This window comes from Saccopteryx leptura, chromosome 2 (genome assembly GCF_036850995.1).
Source record: "Saccopteryx leptura isolate mSacLep1 chromosome 2, mSacLep1_pri_phased_curated, whole genome shotgun sequence".
In the NCBI taxonomy this organism is placed as follows: Eukaryota; Metazoa; Chordata; class Mammalia; order Chiroptera; family Emballonuridae; genus Saccopteryx; species Saccopteryx leptura.
In genome coordinates, this window is record NC_089504.1 from 14,930,994 (window position 1) to 14,951,781 (window position 20,788).

At 39.4% G+C, this 20,788-nt stretch overlaps 1 protein-coding gene across 1 annotated transcript in view; it reads left to right on the plus strand.

Moving 5' to 3' along the window:
* MEGF9 (multiple EGF like domains 9) overlaps positions 1–20,788 on the plus strand; it is a 108,268-nt gene that overhangs the window by 75,211 nt on the left and 12,269 nt on the right. Inside the window, exon 3 of the mRNA XM_066367307.1 lies at positions 8,500–8,639. Coding sequence (XP_066223404.1) covers positions 8,500–8,639 — 140 coding nt within the window. The remainder of the gene's footprint in view (positions 1–8,499; positions 8,640–20,788) is intronic.

Genomic DNA, 20,788 nt, shown 5'->3' on the forward strand with positions numbered 1-20,788 from the left:
ATCTTAGGAAGAAAATAGACAATGTTTTTGATAACATAAAACATGCCAAGACATTTGACAATTTAGAAAAAAAAGTTAAATAAATTAGCTAGTTGGTACAAAAGCACATCAGGTCTTGCTGGTTTTGGTCCCACCTAATGTAGGATTTTGCTGATCCTTTCCCGTCTCAATTTTAAATTGTTTCCAAAAACCTTTTCTACCATGTGTTCATTATGTGCTTTCTTTTTCTAGCCACATTTTTGCTTCAAACTAGTTATTACCCCATAAATTCTTGCCATGTTTTTAGGTTTGTTAACAGAATTTGAAAAAGTAAATAACAGTCTTGACTGTTTTTGCCTACTAGAGATTCAAATTCATTTTCCTTAAAATTCTCAGAAAAAAATTCAAGCTCTAGGATCATTGTCATTATCTTCACATTTCTTTCATTCCTGAGTACTGATTGTGTCAGACACTGCTAAGTACCCTGTGTAGGCAATCTTTAATTCTCACAATAACCCTATAGAGTTTGGTATAATTGTCTTCATTTAACAAATGAGAGTGCTGAGTCCAAGATAGAATAAAGACTTGGACCCAGCTAGTTACTAGCAGAGCTGGAATTTGAACCAGGTTCTTTCTGTCTCCTCAGGTTATGAATTTTCCATAGACCTTATACCTCCCTTCCTGTGTTCCACCCTCCCCACCCTAGTCAGTGTGATTATAAAATAATGGAAAAATTTAAGATTCTCTACCCAATCATCTTAAAACAGAACCTTTAAAAGGACATTTTGGTTAGTACTTACACGACATAAATATGTATCCTGTCTTGAGATGATACACCATTGAATTTCCTTTTGAAATATTAATAGCTTCATTTCAGAAACTACAATATATTACTTGTTTACTTTTTCTTTTTTTTGTTTACTTTTTATTTTTGTATTTTTCTGAAGTAAGAAGCAGGTAGGCAGAGAGACAGACTCCCGTGCCCAACTAGGATCGACCGGGCATGCCCACCAGGGGGTGGGGCTCTGCTGCAACAGGAGCTATTCTAGTGCCTGAGGCGGAGGCCATGGAGTCATCTTTAGCGGCTGGGCCAACTCTGCTCCAGTGGAGCCTTGGCTGTGGGAGGGAAAGAGAGAGATAGAAAGGAGAGGAAAAGGGTGGAGAAGCAGATGGGTGCTTCTCCTGTGTCCCCAGGCCGGGAATCAGACCTGGGACTTCCACACACCAGGCCGATGCTCCACCACTGAGCCAACTGGCCAGGCCTTACTTGTTTACATTTTAAGGAATAATTTTTAAGTTTTCAAACCTTGTAATAGTTGCTCACACTTATGAGTGATAAATTCTTTAAGCACTGACACCATAAGAAAATCTGAGAATTCCATTTGAGATAGTTTATGTGTAGTATATCCAGTTATACTTAGTGCAGCTTAGTTGCACAATGCTTGTGCTTCCCTTATAATTAATTCTATATTATTTTTTTCTGATATACTCCTCCAACTACATTAGTACTTTTCTGGCAGCTAACTCATATCTATAAAGAGTGACACCAGATGAGCAATTCTATCTTAAGTTCTTTGTTAGTTTATCTCAGTAGTATAGATTTCTGACTTCTATTCAAAATCTAGTTCTTTGCCCTTATTCTCTAGATAGGAAGATGTATGTCTTTGGACCTTTCATTTTAAACCTGTGGATAAGCAGAAGTGGTTTGTTAATAGGCCTATTTTTTTCTTCCCTGCATTTATATCATTGACCTTTGCTTCAGAAAGCATCCGACAGTCTTTAACAGAGGGAGATTATGAAAGGGGGTGTTGTAAAGGCTTTATTCGACAAAAGTCACACAGGGAAAGCTTTATACTTGTTGAGTGATTTAATTCTTATACATGCAGAGAATGGCCATGGGCCATGAGTAGCATGGGGAAAAAGACTACTAGTGCAGCCTCACAATTAAACTTTCCCAGTTCACTCTGTATATTTTGTAAAAAGAGAGAAGAAAGCATCTACTTTCCTGTTGTTCTAAAAATCTACCCAAGAAAAGTGAAGCATGGTGTCTAGACTAGTTTTTATCAAGTCTTTGTCAAGATTCATAAAGCCATTCATTGGCACATACTCCAGGAAGAAAGTTGCCTGTTTAGCTTAGTCTTCTGAGTGCCCTGAGCAGAATTATGAAGGGAAAGTCCACTAACAAGAATAGTAGTGCCCTGGCTGGTTGGCTCAGCGGTAGAGCGTCGGCCTGGTGTGCAGGAGTCCCGGGTTCGATTCCTGGCCAGGGCACACAGGAGAGGCACCCATCTGCTTCTCCGCCCCTCCCCCTCTCCTTCCTCTCTGTCTCTCTCTTCCCCTCCCGCAGCCAAGGCTCCATTGGAACAGAGATGGCCCGTGCGCTGAGGATGGCTCTGTGGCCTCTGCCTCAGGTGCTAGAATGGCTCTGGATGCAACAGAGCGACACCCCAGAGGGGCAGAGCGTCGCCCCCTGGTGGGCGTGCCAGGTGGATCCCGGTCGGGTGCATGCGGGAGTCTGACTGCCTCCCTGTTTCCAGCTTCGGAAAAATGGAAAAGAAAAAAAAAAAAAAAAAGAATACCAGGTAGGGCCTGGTTGGCTCAGTGGTTGAGCGTTGGACTGGCGTGTGGAAGTTCTGGGTTCGATTTCCGGCTAGGGCACACAGGAGAAGTGCCCATCTGCTTCTCCACCCTTTCCCCTCTCCTTTCTCTTTATCTCTCTCTTCTCCTCCCACAGCCAAGGCTCCATTGGAGCAAAAAGTTGGCCCCGGGCACTGAGGATGTCTCCATGGCCTCTGCCTCTGGAGCTAGAATGGCTCCGGGGTTGCAGCAGAGCAATGCCCAGATGGGCTGAGCATCACCCCCTGGTAGGCATGCCAGGTGGATCCCAGTTGGGTGCATGCAGTAGTCTGTCTGTCTGCCTCGCCCTGCTTCTTACTTCTGAAAAAAAAAATAGCAGCTACTTTGAGAACACTGGATATATATTATGTTAGTAATAAATATTATTAATAATAATATTAATTAATATAATTCTTATATTATTAGGTATTCCAAGATAATGCCTTTTTTATAGGTAGTGAGTTAGACAAGAACTGTCATTAAAATCAGTTTATTCTTTTTTATACTGTATAAGCTAATGTCTGTAGAAAAATGAGAAGCAAGCATATTTTGGTTAGTATTTTAAAAGCTTTGGAAATTGACTAATGAAGTGTTCTTAGTCATTCTCTGAAAGGTACATTGTATATTTTTAATAATTTTCTGATGGTATAGCAAGACTTAAATTGACTGGTTACTTCTTGTTGAGTCATAAAACATTCCTGAACTTTATATTTGATGAACACAGATTTAGTTTACTCAATCTTTAAGTACCTTGGTATATTTTTGTGTGAGACTGTATGTATGTATGTGGGTAGATTTTTTTTCTTTTCTAATTTTTTGCAAAGTTGCTTAAGAGACATTGTTGCTAATGTAAATTTCTGTTGCATTCTAAAAAACAGTGCTCATCATCAGTGCTGGGATTCAAATAATTTAACAACTGATTCTTTGCTCTAATGACTGTTTTAAGTATAAAAAACGATATACTGAAAGGTAGTTTATTATTTCATGCATTTAAACTTAATAATAAAAGAGGTGCACAAAACTAGATTATATTATAAGAAAGTTTTAAAATGTTAATGAAAATATTTATATATTAACTAATACTTATCTCGGGGAAATTTTGGGTATAACACAAAGCTGAAACAAATGATAGCTTGTCACCCACTGGTTGTTTGGCACTTTTTCTCTTTACATTATATGTTTGTTTACTGAAGTAACAAATGCGAGGGAATTAAAATGTATTTTTTCAAAGATATAATGTTTGATGAAATTAATAAATAAATATTACAAGCATAGTTTTGTCAAATTTTTTTCACCTATGGATGGAATGAACATTTCTATTGGCACTTAGGATAGCCTGTTATGCAGATGAACGTTAAAAAAGAGTAAGGAGGGCCCTGGCCGGTTGGCTCAGCGGTAGAGCGTCGGCCTAGCGTGCGGAGGACCCGGGTTCGATTCCCGGCCAGGGCACACAGGAGAAGCGCCCATTTGCTTCTCCACCCCTCCGCCGCGCTTTCCTCTCTGTCTTTCTCTTCCCCTCCCGCAGCCAAGGCTCCATTGGAGCAAGGATGGCCCGGGCGCTGGGGATGGCTCCTTGGCCTCTGCCCCAGGCGCTAGAGTGGCTCTGGTCGCAGCATGGCGACGCCCAGGATGGGCAGAGCATCGCCCCCTGGTGGGCAGAGCGTCGCCCCTGGTGGGCGTGCCGGGTGGATCCCGGTCGGGCGCATGCGGGAGTCTGTCTGACTGTCTCTCCCTGTTTCCAGCTTCAGAAAAATGAAAAGAAAAAAAAAAAAAAAAAAAAAAAAGAGTAAGGAACCTGACCTGCGGTGGTCAAGTGTTGACCTAGAACACTGAGGTCACTGGTTCAAAACCCCAGGCTTGCCTGGTCAAGGCATAAATGGGAGTTGATGCTTCCTGCTCCCCCCTCTAAAATGAATAAATAAAATCTAAAAAACAGCCTGACCTGTGGTGGCGCAGTGGATAAAGCGTTGACCTGGAAATGCTGAGGTCGCCGGTTCGAAACCCTGGGCTTGCCTGGTCAAGGCACATATGGGAGTTGATGCTTCCTGCTCCTCCCCCCTTCTCTTTCTCTGTCTCTCTCTCCTCTTTCTCCCTCTCTGTCTCTCTCTCTCCCTCTCTCTTTCCTGTCTAAAAATGAATAAAATTAAAAAAAAATCTAAAAAACAAAGTAAGGGATGTAAATTTGTGATTTTCACATTGGGGGGGGTGCCCAGGTACCCACCTTAGAGAGAACCCTGATTACAAGTGCTATTTTAACAACCGGTTCACTGAACTCAACAAAAAATTAGATATTGGTTCTACCAAACCGATGCAAACTGAACTTCACCATTGCTCATTTTCTATACTATGATCAGTACAAATTTTAATTAAGCTTTAAGCATCAAAATATTTAGGCTTATATCTTCTGAGAATCTTGGACTTTGCTAGACTTCAGTGTTTCTGCAAGTAGTAAGACCTCTTTGCTTTTGTCAAGGAAGATCAGAAATTTACTGGCAGTGAGAAAAGAGATGAGGATTTATTCTGGGCAAGGTAGAGAAAGCTCTCTGGGATTAGAACCTAAATAAATTGTGAACTGTGGTGCTTGGAATCTAAATAATGAAGCTTAATACCCAAGCGAGTATCAAGTTGTTTGGCAAATTTCTTATACAAATTTAGAGTCAAAATTAGGGAGGAGTAGGTAGCATGCTATAGTGGGAAAGTCTGTATAAATAATTACTAGGTGTGGACAATAAATTTAACCTTTCTGAATTTCCTGAATAATAAGATGAAGATTACGACCTTCACCTAGTAGAGTTATTTTGAAGATTAGAGAGTATACTTACCGACATACTCCTTCAATAAATGATGGCCCATTTTTTTCATCATTACACTTGCTTTCAAATGCTTCCATTTTACATTTTCTGTAAAATTATATGTTAGTCAAGAAATTGAACAACCCAATACACTAGGCAACTTTAAGCTAGACCTACAGATTTTGATAGATTATTTCTCAGGATACAAGATTTTTATATTTACTATTTACATAAGCCTGGCTTTCTTTCCTTTCTGGACTGGTTTTATTGAGGGAAACCCTAAAAAATACTCCATGTAGAACTGTTTTTCTACTTTTCTACTCCTTTTTGGCATATCCTGAAACATTGCAGAGAACCATGATAAGTGGGAGAGAGAATAAACTTCAACTCTAGCTGCTCAAAATACTTTTATAGGGTTAGAAGACAAAAGCTGTATTATTTTGCCCACGGAATGCTGATGAAGAGAGAGGCATATTTCACATAATCAAAATAATAATAATAATCCTTAGGTTTGTACACTACAAGTAGAACACAGTATTGAAGTTCACTTTATTTTCATTCTGCAAAGGTCAACCCAAAGTTCCAATAACTTTCAAAGTTAGAATTTCTATTTTTACTACAGACATAGAAACATATGAAGTAGTAGGATATTACTTTAACTGATTATATGTATAGAGCTGTGTATTAATAATCTGTGCTTGGGCTCCTGAACTAAAATTAATAATACCATAACGGCTCATTATTAGGAGCTAAATCTCTAAAAAAATTACATTGAAAAGCAGTTCTCCCTTGGAATGTCTCTTATCCAATATAACTGGTGCCAGAATCTACTCAGATGTAGCCTAAAAATTTAAGGTACAGAATGAGCATATAAAGAAGAGTTACACTGTTGGAAAAAAGGGAAGAACTTTAGCTGTTCTGAGAACCCTGCAACTTAGTGTAGCCCTTCACCTTTCTTTCTTCCTTCTTTCCAGTACTTAACTCTAAAACTCAGTTTGTGTATTTATTGATTTTATTTGTCAAGTATGTATTAAGTGCCTACAACGAATCAGGTAATATATTAGACTCTGAGGATATAAAGATGGCTACGATATCATTCTGGACTCATCAAACGTACTAAGATGTATTAAATGAAAATAGGGCCTAACCGGGTGGTGGCGCAGTGGATAGAGCATCAGACTGGGATGCGGAGGACCCAAGTTCGAGACCCTGAGGTCGCCAGCTTGAGCGCAGGCTCATCTGGTTTGAGCAAAAGCTCACCAGCTTGGACCCAAGGTCGCTGGCTCGAGCAAAGGGTTACTCAGTCTGCTGAAGGCCCACGGTCAAGGCACATATGAGAAAGCAATCAATGAACAACTAAGGTGTCACACAAAAAAACTAATGATTGATGCTTCTCATCTCTCTCCATTTCTGTCTGTCCCTATCTCTGACTATCTCTGTCACTGTTAAAAAAAAAAAAGAAAAAGAAAATAGGTATAGTACATTATCTGTAGGCTTGTGCTGTGTCTTGAGAATAATAATAAAAACTGCTTGATACAGTCTTTGCCACAAGTCTTTAACAATTTGACTAGAGAAACAAAAGTTACGTATGTTAAAGAATATAGAACAGACCATAATTTGTGGGGCAGAGAATGTGAAGTCAGGAAACCAAAGGATCTCTTTAGACCAATGGGAGATAAGTTTCAGGGGAAAAGATGAGCCTGAAAGCAGGAAAATTTTTGAAAGGTGTAGGAGGAAAGACATTCTAAAGAGATGTTTGTGGAGGAAATAACAATACCAAAAGATATTTTTAAAGAAACTTTGACAGAAATCGGCGAAATATCGGATTTGAGAGTGATGGGAAGAGCATGAGGTAGAGAGGACTTGAAAATGACAACAGAGGTTTAAGTTTCACTGATTGGAAAGAGGTGACATTAATATAATGGACATCTAAGAAAAGAAAATAAATTAATAAAAAGAGATGAGATAGTAAATAAACTATTTTTCTTCAGATTTTTAGTCCTTTCAGGTTGACAATCTAGAATTTTTTATATGGATTTAATCCAAAAAGCGATATAGGTCCCCATTATAGTCATTTTACATACCTGTGAATTCCAGTTATGTAAGTACCAGATATATATATATGTGTGTGTGTGTGTGTGTGTGTGTGTGTGTGTGTGTGTATAAATATATATATATAGTGTGTGTGTATATATATATATTTTAATTTCAGGAGGTATTTTTCTGAAGTGAGAAGCAGGGAGGTAGAGACAGACTTCTGCACGTGCCCGACTGGGGTCCACCCGGCATGCCCACCAGGGAGCGATGCTCAGCCCCTCTGGGGTGTTGCTTCGCTGCATTCAGAGCCATTCTAGTGCCTGAGGCAGAGGCCATGGAACCATCCTCAACGCCCAGGTGAACTTTGCTCCAATGGAGCCTCGACTGTGGGAGGAGCAGAGAGAGAGAGAAAGAAAGGAGAGGGGAAAGGGTGGAGAAGCAGATGGGTGCTTCTCCTGTGTGCCCTGGTCAGGAATCGAACCCCGGACTTCCACAGGCTGGGCCGATGCTCTACCACTGAGCCAGCTGGCCAGGGCCAGTACTAGATATATTTTAATATAGCCTGTACCTAACATAGATTCCAGCATCTGAATGGGTATTAGTTGACACATTCATTAAGGTCCTGGTCTTCATATTCATCCAGAAGCTAGGTTGGGTGTAGGCTAGGTAGCTTTTCTTTTCCCCTTTGCGTTAGGCAGTGTGGATGCTGATGGAACTGTGGAATGATTCAGAATGAGATGCAGCAGTAGTATTAGTTCCATTTCCCGTGCTTAACAAACATTTCTACGCACTAGGACTTATATTCTCCATGGTTCCTTTTATCATTTATTTTAAATTTCATGAGTGCAGAGGATTAAATTTTCATAAATTATTAGTGTTAATACTATGTTAATTGAATTTATATGGTCATGAAGCTGTTACAGTTTTATTTTATTCAAAATAAAAATCACTCAATACTTCTAGAATCTATATAGTTGAAATAATTTCTACATTAAGATCATTGTATGATGGCATATTAGGCAACAAAATTTTCAAACTAATTTACTTTTGTTTATTGTCTTTGCTTTTATTGCAGTTCTGGGAAATGTCAGTGTAAAGTGGGTGTCATCGGCTCTACATGTGATCGATGCCAAGATGGATATTATGACTTTAGTGAGAGTGGCTGCTTGCCCTGCCAATGCAGTAATCGGTCTGCCAGTTGTGATGCCCTCACAGGTACACACCTTCCTTACTTTTTTTATGTAATTAGTCCATTGTTCTTTTTTATTTTAAGGTCTTTCATAAATAGGTTGATTCTAAGTAGTTTACAAGGGTCTTTCTCCTCCAAGTGGGATGTAATAGGTGATAGCAAGCCAAAGTGCTGCAGCAACAATTTGAAAAAAATACATACATTTCAAAAATCACATTGGTTGGAGAGCTATGAAATCAAGAAAGATGTTATGAACTAAAATTCTAGAAAGGGTAGAACCTTCCTAAATGAGACGATGATCACAGCCACTTTCAGGGGGCATTTGCTGATTCTGGGCACAGGCTAAGGAGCAGGGCTGGCCCAAACAAAGGAATTCTTGAGGAAAGATAAAAGAAGAGCTTTGGCAGTCATTTGGGGCTTGTCTGATGGACTGGAGAGTGGAGGAGCCCCAAGCACAGGCCAGTTTTCTCTTGGAAACGTAGCTGACTGTATAGGAGATGGAAAGCTGGCTCAAGAGGGAGGACGAAATCTCTCAGCCTGACCTGGGGTGGCACAGTGGATAGAGTGTTGACACAGAGTGCTGAGGTTGCCAGTCCAAAACACCTGACGTTGCCAGCTTGAGTACGGGCTCAGTGACCTGAGTGTGGGATTGTCCACCTGATCCCAAGGTTGCTGGCTTGAGCCCAAAGGTCACTGGCTCCCCTTGATCCTGGGGTCTGATCATCAGTCAAGGCAAGTACAAGAAGCAATCAATGCACAACTAAAGTAAAGCAACTATGAGCTGATGCTTCACTCTCTTTCTCTCTCTTCAAAAAAAAAAGAAAGAAAGAAAGAAAAGATAAAACTCCCTCAGTTTTTTACTACTTAGGAGACAAAAATTTCTTTAGCGAGGGCCTGCTACAACATACAGCCATCTCTCACTCAAGACACTGTCAGATTTTGAAGGTGAATGGAGTGGTACATAGGCTGAAATCCCCAAAGCGAAGTACTGATTCTGTTGCAATCTTTCGGTACTGAAGAGACTCAGGCCTGTTAGTTCTCAATCAAAAGCTTTGCAGGCGCCCTGGCCGGTTGGCTCAGTGGTAGAGTGTCGGCCTGGCGTGCAGAAGTCCCGGGTTCAATTCCCGGCCAGGGCACACAGGAGAAGCGCCCATCTGCTTCTCCACCCCTCCCCTTCTCCTTCCTCTCTGTCTCTCTCTTCCCCTCCCGCAGCGGAGGCTCCATTGGAGCAAAGATGGCCTGGGCGCTGGGGATGGCTCCTTGGCCTCTGCCCCAGGCGCTAGAGTGGCTCTGCCAGTCGGGCGCATGCGGGAGTCTGTCTGACTGTCTCTCCCCGTTTCCAGCTTCAGAAAAATACAAAAAAAAAAAAAGCTTTGCAGGCCATGACTAAGAATTGTGATGAACCCTTGGTGAACTGACTCATTGAAATTGCAGTTCATCCTCAACACATCTCAATTTCTGATTGAATTGAGGTGATCCTCCTATTGTATTTGCCTAACACAGGAAAGGGAAGTCAGCTGTAGTTCTTTCAAAACCGTATCCGGAATACAATAACAAATACTAGCCGATGCTGAGGTAGGAAAATATGACCAATGATAGAGGAAAACAATGAAAGCAGACCCACAGGTGATTGAGATACTGGAATTAGCATACCATGACTTTAAAATAACTAAAATTAATATTTTAAGCTATATTTGTACCCACTAACCTTATCTCTACTGTGTACAATCTGCTGTTAAACCCATGAAATGAATTACAAATTGCATATGTTGTATTTTTTGAATGTTGTTTTATTGAATAAATTCTAAAAAAGAAAATAAAATTAATATTTTAAGAAAATGGAGGAAAAACCAAACAAAATAGATGAAATGAGGCAAAATTTCAAGAGAATTGGAATCTATAAAACATGAAAAGGACAATCTAGAGTAAAAAGACACAACATAAAAATTAATAACTAATTGCATGGGTTTAGCAGCAGATTGTGCATGGTGGAGACAAAGTTAGTGGACTGAAATACAGCTCAATTAAAGATATCCAAACTAAAAAATAGAGGGGGAAATTCAATGGAAAGAACAGAGCGGGAAAAACATGTGGGGTGGCACAGCCAGAAGGCTAACATTAATGTAATTAGAGGCTCAGAAAGGAAAGAGAGAGAGATTGGAGCGGAAGAAATATCTGAAGACATAATGGCCAAGAATTTTCCAAATTAATGAAATACATCAACCCACAGATTCAAAAATCTTCATAAACCCTAGGCAGTATAAAACCAAGAAAACCACAGTTAGGCAAACTTAGTCAAACTATTAAAAAAACTAAAGACAATTAACTTTTCTGATCTTTAGTTGTCCTAAATGTATAAATTAGAGATACTTCCATGGAAATATTCCCCCCCCCCAAAAAAAAAAATCTATTTTGAAAGCTTCTTCTTCATTCTAATCCTTTATTCTATGAGAGAAACACAAATTCGTTTAGAAGAAATTGTATTTTTTTTTTTCCTATTATGTGGTCTGGTCCCTGCCTACTTGCCAGTTCTATCTTGTGCTATTCTTTTTCTTTACTGTCTATGATCCAATCATACTGGCTTCTATTCCTAAAACAAACTATGTTCTGCATCCCAAGGTTCTTATTCATGATCTTTCCTTTGCCTAGAATGGCCTTTCTAATACACCTCTATCCCTAACTCTGGATCCTTTACCTTTAATAAATCTTATGCTTCCCTCAGGCCTTCATTAAAAAGTAGTTCCTGATGCTCCAGGATAAATGACAATTTCCAATTATACACTTGTAATTTTTTCATAGCACTAGTCACAGTTTGTAATTATATATTTATTTGTGATTATGAGTCACATGTGGCTTATTTACTGCAATATAAGTTCATCAGTTTGGTTCACCATTGTACACAGTCTTTAGCATGGAACTTGGCATATAGTAAGTATTCACTAAATTTTTGTTGATTAAATGAAGAAGTGAATGGCAGTACATACAGAGGAAATAACATCCTGGGTAACTTCAGAAATGCTTCATCATACTGAGTTGATTTAAATTGCTCCCTAGCCTGACCAGGTGGTGGCACAGTGGATAGAGCGTTGGACCGGATGCAGAAGGACCCAGGTTTGAGACCCCGAGGTCGCCAGTTTGAGCACGGGCTCATCTGGTTTGAGCAAAGCTCACCAGCTTGGATCCAAGGTTGCTGGTTTGAGCAAGGGGTCACTCGGTCTGCTGAAGGCCCACAGTCAAGGCACATATGAGAAAGCAATCAATGAACAACTAAGGTGTCGCAATGAAAAACTGATGATTGATGCTTCTCATCTCTCTCCGTTCCTGTCTGTCTGTCCCTATCTATCCTTCTCTCTGACTCTCTCTCTGTCTCTGTAAAAAAATAAATAAATAAAAATAAAATAAATTGCTCCCTAAATCTTTTTTGGTACCAGGAAGCAGTTTATACATTGCTGGTTGTCACTTTTCATTTTCTGTGCAGCAATGAGCTAGCTCTCTTTAATGTTAAGTAAATTTCAACCTGTCCTTGCTTTGGAGATAACTTAAGGCAAAAGAAATCCTTTTTATGGTTATGATTTCTAAAAGCAGCTAGTAGTAAAAGAAATAAATAGTTTCTCTGTTCTGAAATATAATAAAAGTGGAATACAACATTAAAGACTGCCAATACTTGATTTAAAACTGTAATCTTAATATAAAATCAGTCTTATTTTAGGTAAAAAAAACTTTTTTTAATTAAAATACATAAAATTAGTCTTGTCTCAAATGAGATTTTTTTTCAACAGTTCTGTGATATTGTTGCCCTCTGCTGGTGGCCACCTACAATGTTTTCTTAGTCCCTATTTATTTGTTTTTATTTTTTATTGATTTTAGAGAGAGAGGAAGAGAGAGAGAGAGAACCAGACAGAAACACTGATTTGTTGTTTCACTTATTTATGCAGTCATTGCATAAATGACTTGTATGTGCCCTGCTTGGTGACTGAATCCGCAACCCTGCCTAGTATTGGGATGATGCTCCAACCAACTGAGCTTCCTAGGCAGTGCCTCCTAGTCCTTCCTTTCCCCCTCTAGTCTTTTCCTATACTTTGTATTTTAGATTGAAGTAGTTTTTTAAGTTTTTATTTAATAACTGAATTTTGGAGAGAGAAAATAGGAGGGAGGGAGAGAGCAAGAGAGAAACATTGATCTGTTTTCCATGTCTTGGGATGATGCTCTCTGAGCTACCTGGCCAGAGCCAGACTGAAGTAGAATTTTAAGGTAACCTTTTTGTGATTAGATATACTGGGAGAACATTCTGGAAAGCAATTTGATAATGTGTATCGGAAGTCTTAAAAGTACTTCCCTGGCCTGACCTGTGGTGGCGCAATGGATAAAGCATCGACCTGGAAATGCTGAGGTCGCCGGTTCGAAACCCTGGGCTTGCCTGGTCAAGGCACATATGGAGTTGATGCTTCCAGCTCCTCCCCCCTTCTCTCTCTCTGTCTCTCCTCTCTCTCTCTCTCTGTCTCTCTGTCTCCTCTCTAAAATGAATAAATAAAAAATTAAAAAAAAAAAAAGTACTTCCCTGATTCAGTAATTCTGTTCTAGGAATCTATTCTGAGGAAATAATTCTTAATTCATAAAAAGCTTTATGTTCAGGCCCTGGCTGGTTTGCTCAGTGGTAGAGCATCGACCTGGCGTGCAGGGTCCCGGGTTTGATTCCCGGCCAGGGCACAAAGGAGAAGCGCTCATCTGCTTCTCGACCCCTCCCCCTCTCCTTCCTCTCTGTCTCTCTCTTCCCCTCCCGCAGCCAAGGCTCCATTGGAGCAAAGTTGGCCTGGGGCGTTGAGGATGGCTCTATGGCCTCTGCCTCAGGCGCTGGAATGGCTCTGGTTACAACAGAGCAACACCCCAGATGGGCAGAGCATCGACCCCTGGTGGGCATGCCAGGTGGATCCCTGCTGGGTGCACGTGGGAGTCTGACTGCCTCCCCATTTCCACCTTCAGAAAAATACAAAAAAATAAAAATAAAAGCTTTATGTTCAAAGATGCTCATCAAAATGGTAGTTATAATTCTAAAAAATTAGACCACCCTGTTTATAACTGGGAAGGAAGCAAATTATGCTATCTAGGCAATACATGGTTTAGAGCACAGAAAGTGAAAATCTTTACCTATAGAAGTTACTTATGCTGGTTTTTTTTGTGGTTTTTTTTTTGTATTTTTCTGAAGCTGGAAACGGGGAGAGACAGTCAGACAGACTCCCGCATGCGCCTGACTGGGATCCATCCGGCACGCCCACCAGGGGTGACGCTCTGCCCACCAGGGGGCGATGCTCTGCCGAGACCAGAGCCACTTTAGCACCTGAGGCAGAGGCCAAGGAGCCATCCCCAGCGCCCGGGCCATCTTTGCTCCAATGGAGCCTTGGCTGCGGGAGGGGAAGAGAGAGACAGAGAGGAAGGGGGTGGGGTGGAGAAGCAAATGGGCGCTTCTCCTATGTGCCCTGGCCGGGAATCGAACCCGGGTCCCCCGCACGCCAGTCCGACGCTCTACCGTTGAGCCAACCGGCCAGGGCCTATGCTGTTTTTTAATTAACAAATTTAGTATAATAACAGTAACTGCCTATTGGGTTGTTGTGAAGATTCAGTGCAATGTGTTTATAAAGTCCTTAATATGGCGCAACTATACTGCTTACAAAAATAAGGGGATATTTCAAAATGAATATGAAGTGATACAAAAAAGAAGCATTTGATTTTTTTATTAAACAAGACATCAGAAAAGCAAACAAGTCAAAGAAAGTTGTTTGGTTATGCTACTGAGATGCAAAACCAACTTTTATTTCATGGGTGAAAATGCACTACACAAAAGGCTGAAAGTACTGGCGTATCTGCATGTTCCCTGATCCCCTAATTTTTGTGAGCAGTGTATTATTATGCTGTCATTAAAATGTTTTAGAGAATGCTACATGAGAGAGTGAAAGAAGCAAGGTATGAAATGCCATGTGGGTTACATTTAGACTATTTTAAAAGCAAAACTCAAACCTCAATATATGGAAGATTTCAAGGAAAAGTATTCAAAATCTTAATGACAAATTTCTTAGGATAATTATTTTTTCTACTTACCTGTATTTTTCATGATTTTCTTTATTGTACACATATTTCACTTAAAATGGAGGTGGGTGGACAGCTTTTTTTTTAAACTAGAACTTTATGTTCATATAGTGTACTTCCTTTTAAGAATTCAGTTCCTTTATGTATTCATCCTAGTGGTATTCCATGGAGAGTAAGTTGACTGTCATGGCTTGACTGAGTTGACCACACCTTTACTCTTAACTCAATGACTTCTAAACTTTAGGATATCACACTTTCCTGGGTTTTTTCCCCTCCTCAGTCAGTCAGCTCGGCTACATCTTTCTCCATTCTATATAGGCACTGAAGTGCCTCAAAGCTCAGTCCTTGACCTGCTTGTCTTCTTTATATGCTCTCTAAATGATCATATTCAGTTTCCTGGGTTTAATTTAAATGCCATCTATACATGTGCTGATTGCCAGATTTAAATTTCTTCCTTTGTCTTCACACTCAAAAACCTAACAGTGCATTAGACATCTTCATTTGACTGCTTTCTTTGGCATCATAATCCTAACACAGCCAAAACAACTTTTCACCCTATAAGCCAAGCTTGCTTTACTCCTAGTGTTCTTACTATTTGATTCCTTTCTTTTCCTCCTGCAAATACCCAGTCCATCAGCAACTTCTATCTGCTGGACATTCAATAAACACCCTGAATCTGACCACTGTTCATGATTTTCATTGCTATCATCCTACCTAAGCCACTGTCTTCTCTCTGATCTACTTTGACACGCTCTCATCTATCTGCTTCCTCATTTGTCCTCTGATCCCCTGACCCCGTCTACCACAGTCCAGTCTCCATGTAACAACCGAAGTGATCCTTTTAAAATGTAAAATCAGATCATGTAATTCCCATGTGTATGGCCAGTAGTCGCTGCCGTTGTGGCCATGTACATGCAGGTTCTCATTAGATTCGGGCAGACGGTAAAGAAAGAGTGGAGCCAAAAAATGGTGGGCTATTTCTTTATTCAAGTCTCGCACCAGCCAGTAAGCAAACACACAGGGAAAAACACTTCCCGATCACTCAGGGCTCCCAAAGCTACTGATACATTCTCTGGTTCCACAACCAGCAGAATCTTCTCTGGTTTCTCCTAGAATCAAAGACCCTACCAGTCTCAGCAAAGCTCGCAAAAGCCCCTTACCTTTGGTTCACCATCTGCACACCTTCATTCTCTGTTCTCATTCTGCAAACATGGTTTCTCTCTCTTTCTCCTCTTTTTGAAAACTTTCTGGCACAGAAACCTCTCCTCCAGCAAACATTAGTAAGACAATAGCCCTTCCCAAGCAAGAAGGTAATTTGCAGTTTCACAGATCATATACCTGGTGCTGCCCAGCGCCATTTTTTAACACTAAAGGTGAGCAAACTCAGAAAATACAAGTTTTACAAATTAATTGCCCAACACCATGTTTAATGCTCCAGTGGCTTCCCATCCCTCTTAGAATAAAACTTAAACTTCTATCTATAGCCATTTGACTTGACACTTTTTGGCTCCTGCTTTTCTCCTTGACATTATCATCTGTTACGTTTTCCCTCATTCACATAGGCTTGGCCTTCTTTCTGTTTGATGGGTTAAAGTTTGCTTTCTGTCCTGTTGGCAGGATCACGCATTTCACTACAACACGGTGCTGTATTTCTGACAGGTTTATATATAAACTATGAAATGGCAAAAAAAAAAAAGTAAGGAAAAGTCTTTTTACAGTTGGTGATTTATGTTTTCAAAGCTTTGTTACTGGATTTAGTTAGAAGGAAACCCCACATTCTTTTGACCCGTTATTTTCTTGGTTACCACTATCAGATTTTTAAAAACATTTTCCCATTGATTTGAGAGAGAGAGAGAGAGAGAGGGTGGAAGGGAGATGGGGAGGTGGGGAAGAGAGAGAGAGAAGGAAGGAAAGAAGGAAAAAAGGGAGGGAGGAAGGGAAAAAAGGAGGGAGGGAGAGAGAGAGAGAGAGAGAGAAAGAAAGAGAGAGAAGTATCAACTCATTGTTCCACTTAGTTGTTGTATTTAGTTGTACACTCATTGGTTGCTTCTCCTACTGCCTTGACTAGGATTGAACCTGTGACCTCGGCGTGCTGGGATGAGGCTCTAGCTACTGAGCAACCCAGCCATGGCCCACTACTAGATTTTTTTGATACTAGGCCAGTGAACATGAGATGAGCTTCAGGAAACAATCGTTGCTTCCTTTGATCTATTCCCTCAGCTATATTTCAACAAAGAGAAGGTGAATTTTAGGACAGTCTTGTTATTTATGGGAGGTTCCAGGCAAAGCATAATGAACAAAGTTCTTTAACTAACTTTTATATATCATTTATCATAAAAGAAATATCCTTTTTTAAAATTTATTCATTTTAGGGGAGAGAGAGAGAGAGAAAGAAGGAGCAGGAAGCATCAACTCCCATATGTGCAATTGACCAGGCAAGCCCAAGGTTTCGAACTGGCAACCTTAGCGTTCCAGGTCGATGCTTTATCCACTGAGCCACCACAGGTCAGGCCATAAAAGAAATATCCTAAAATATTTTATTTCAAAGGAAAGTTAGATCTGATCTAGTTTAGCTGTCTCTGTTTACAGATGAGGAAATTGAATCATAAAGAGAAAATACTATATCCTGTGGAATAGTTTTTTACTCTTTGAAATATTTACATTACATTAAATTATTAGCCAAAGAATTATTATCCGATTTAACAGATCAGAAAAGTAAAACATAGAGAAGCTATTTGCTGAAAGGTCACATATCTGGTAAAAGGTTCAGCTGGGCCTGACCAGGTGGTGGCGCAGTGGATAGAGCATCGGACTGGGATGCGAAAGACCTAGGTTCAAGACCCTGAGGTCGCCAGCTTGAGCATGAGCTCATCTGGTTTGAGCAAAAATTCACCAGCTTGGACCCACGGTCGCTGGCTCAAGCAAGGAAGGGGTTGCTCGGTCTGCTGAAGGCCCATGGTCAAGGCACATATGAGAAAGCAATCAATGAACAACTAAGGTGTTGCAATGCGCAACGAAAAACTAATGATTGATGCTTCTCATCTCTCCATTCCTGTCTGTCTGTCCCTGTCTATCCCTCACTGTGACTCTCTCTCTGTCTCTGTAAAAATAAATAAATAAAAATTTAAAAAAAGGTTCAACTGGAAATGGAACTCAGATCTGACAATAAATACTATACTATTTTTCTTTTGTTGTGTTGCCTCCCAGAGAGGAACTGTAAGCTGTTACAAAAGCAAATTTACATGATTAATTCCTGCTGTATATGGATTTTAAAGGTTGTGATCTTTCTTTATTTTTATTATAAAAATCAATCTTCAAATTTCTACATGAAATGTTTGAAAATTACTGGAGTTCTTGAAGTATTTTACAATATGCATTTCATATATTTTACACTGTATTAGTTTTTTTAATCAAAAAAATCGAGATAATAAAAGTAAAACTGATACTTGTTTACCAGAGACAATTTGAAAATTAGATGGGAAAAAAACACTGAAGGGACTGTTGACCCTCATAACTATTGTTAGCATTCTGGTATATTTATGTCCCGTCTGTCTTTGATTTATTAGTTTTCTTTCTCTATAGCTGTGTTCCAGGTGCATGCTATTTTTAAAGCAGTGGAGAGTGATGAATTTTTAAGAACCGATGAGTTTTATTGTTCTATTTGTTTTCATCTTGGCTTTTGTGATAACATATTTACCATGTAGGGTTATTATTTTTTTAATTGACTTCTTATTGCAGGGTATGTCTTAAAACAAAAATAAATAAGAAATCCTTCTAGAAAAAAAATTAAAAATTCTAACAAATAGTTTAAAAGAGTGAAATAATATTGTGACAGGAACAAAGACAAAGGCTTGGGGGGTCGTATCTAGAATAATAAAAAGTCCCCAGAAAATAAGCATGTAGGCCCAGTAGCATTGTAGGAGCAAACTTTTAAAAGTATATGTTTTTACCATTTTTTAAATAAGAGTACCAACATGACCTTTTCTTGCTACATGGCAAATTGCATGTTATGTGAATGCATCTTGCCCCAAATGTCCATATTCTGTAACAGAACTGTTAACTTCTTTGAGGTTTTTTTTAATACTGAAGTTTAATACTTAATCAGAACTGTTTTCCTGAAAAATTATTTCCATTTGACTTTTTTTTTTTTTTACACAGAGACAGAGAGTCAGAGAGAGGGATAGACTGGGACAGACAGACATGAACGGAGGGATGAGAAGCATCAGTCGTTAGTTTTTCATTGCATATTGCGACACCTTAGTTGTTCATTGATTGTTTTCCCATATGTGCCTTGACCGTGGGCCTTCAGCAGACCGAGCAACCCCCTGTTTGAGCCAGCAACCTTGGGTGCAAGCTAGCGAGCCTTTGGGTCAAACCAGATGAGCCACGCTCAAGCTGGCGACCTCAGGGTCTCGAACCTGGGTCTTTGGCATCCCAGTCCGACGCTCTATCCACTATGCCACCACCTGGTCAGGCCCAGTTGACATTTTTAATAGGAGCAGAGCAAGCAGACAAATTTTATATATAATGCAGGTTTTGACTTTTCCAACCTGCAGAACACTTTGACATTTAAGATTATTTTCTTTTTTAGAGCCAAAATGTGTAGTGTCATAGTATGTCTTTTTCAGCAATTTTTATTGTCACAAAGCTACATATCTAAAGAGGGATCAGAATACAGGAAGATCTGGAAAGAAATCTATACCTTAAGTATTTATCATTGTATGAGGACATACTACTTTGTTACATATGTGAAAAATATTAACATTATAAAGCCTTAAAAATTATATGATTAAAAGTGATGATATGTACATGCAAGTTTGATTTAATTCAAATTTAAATGTTCAGATAATAGTCTTTTGAAGATGTCTTTCCCAGTAAGTTCATGAAGTTTTGGGGCATTCTGCTTTAATCACTTAAAAGTTGATATTTTATTGGAAAACCTAGAAGAAATGGATAAATTTCTAGAAACACGCAACCCTCCCAGATTGAATCATGAAGAAATAGAAATCTTGAATAGACAGACAGATTACAAGCAATCAAATTGAATCAATAATTTGAAAATTCCATGAAGTCAAAGGTCCAGGACCAGACAGCTTCACAGGTGAATTCTAGCAAACATTTAAAGAGTTAATACCTACCTAATTTTTATTCCAAAAAATTGAAGAGAAAGGAATGCTTCCAAACTCATTTTATGAGGCTAGCATTACCTTGATACCAAACCAGACAAACCACACACACACACACACACACACACACACACACACACACACACACACACACACTTACAGATCGATATCCTTGATAAACATAGGGACAAAAATTCTCAACAAAACATTAGCAAACCAAATTCAACAATACATTTAGTCAATACACCATGATCAAGTAGGATTTATTCCTGGAACACAAGGATGGTTGACGATCTGCAAATCAATCACATTAACAAACTTCATATAATCCTCTCAATAGTTGCAGAAAAAAATATTTGACAAAATTTAACAAAGGCCATATATGACAAACCCACAGCTAACATCTTACTCATGAAAAGCTGAAAGCTTTTTCCTCTGAAATCAGGAACAAGACAAGAATTCCTACTCTTGCCACTTTTATTTAACATAGTATTGGAAGTCCTAGTTGCAGCATTTGCAAGAAAAAGAAATAAAAGGCATCCAGATTGGAAAGGAAGAAGTAAAATGTCACTGTTTGCAGATGATGTGGTATTATATATAGAAAACCCTAAAGACTCCACACAAAAAAAACTATTAGAACTAATTAATTCAGTAAAGTCACAGTATACAAAATTTTGATTTTATATCAGAAGTTGGTTACTAAATAATATACCAGTATACAGAAGTTGGTTACTAAATAATAAGCATTCAGAAAGAGAAATTAAGAAAATATCCCATTTAAAATTGCATCAAAAAGGCCTGACCTGTGGTGGTGCAATGGGATAAAGCGTCGACCTGGAATGCTGAGGTGTTTGCCGGTTTGAAACCTGAGTCAAGGCACATATGGGAGTTGATGCTTCCTGCTCCCCCCCCCTCTAAAAATAGAATAAATAAAGTCTTAAAAAAATTGCATCAAAAAGAATAAAATA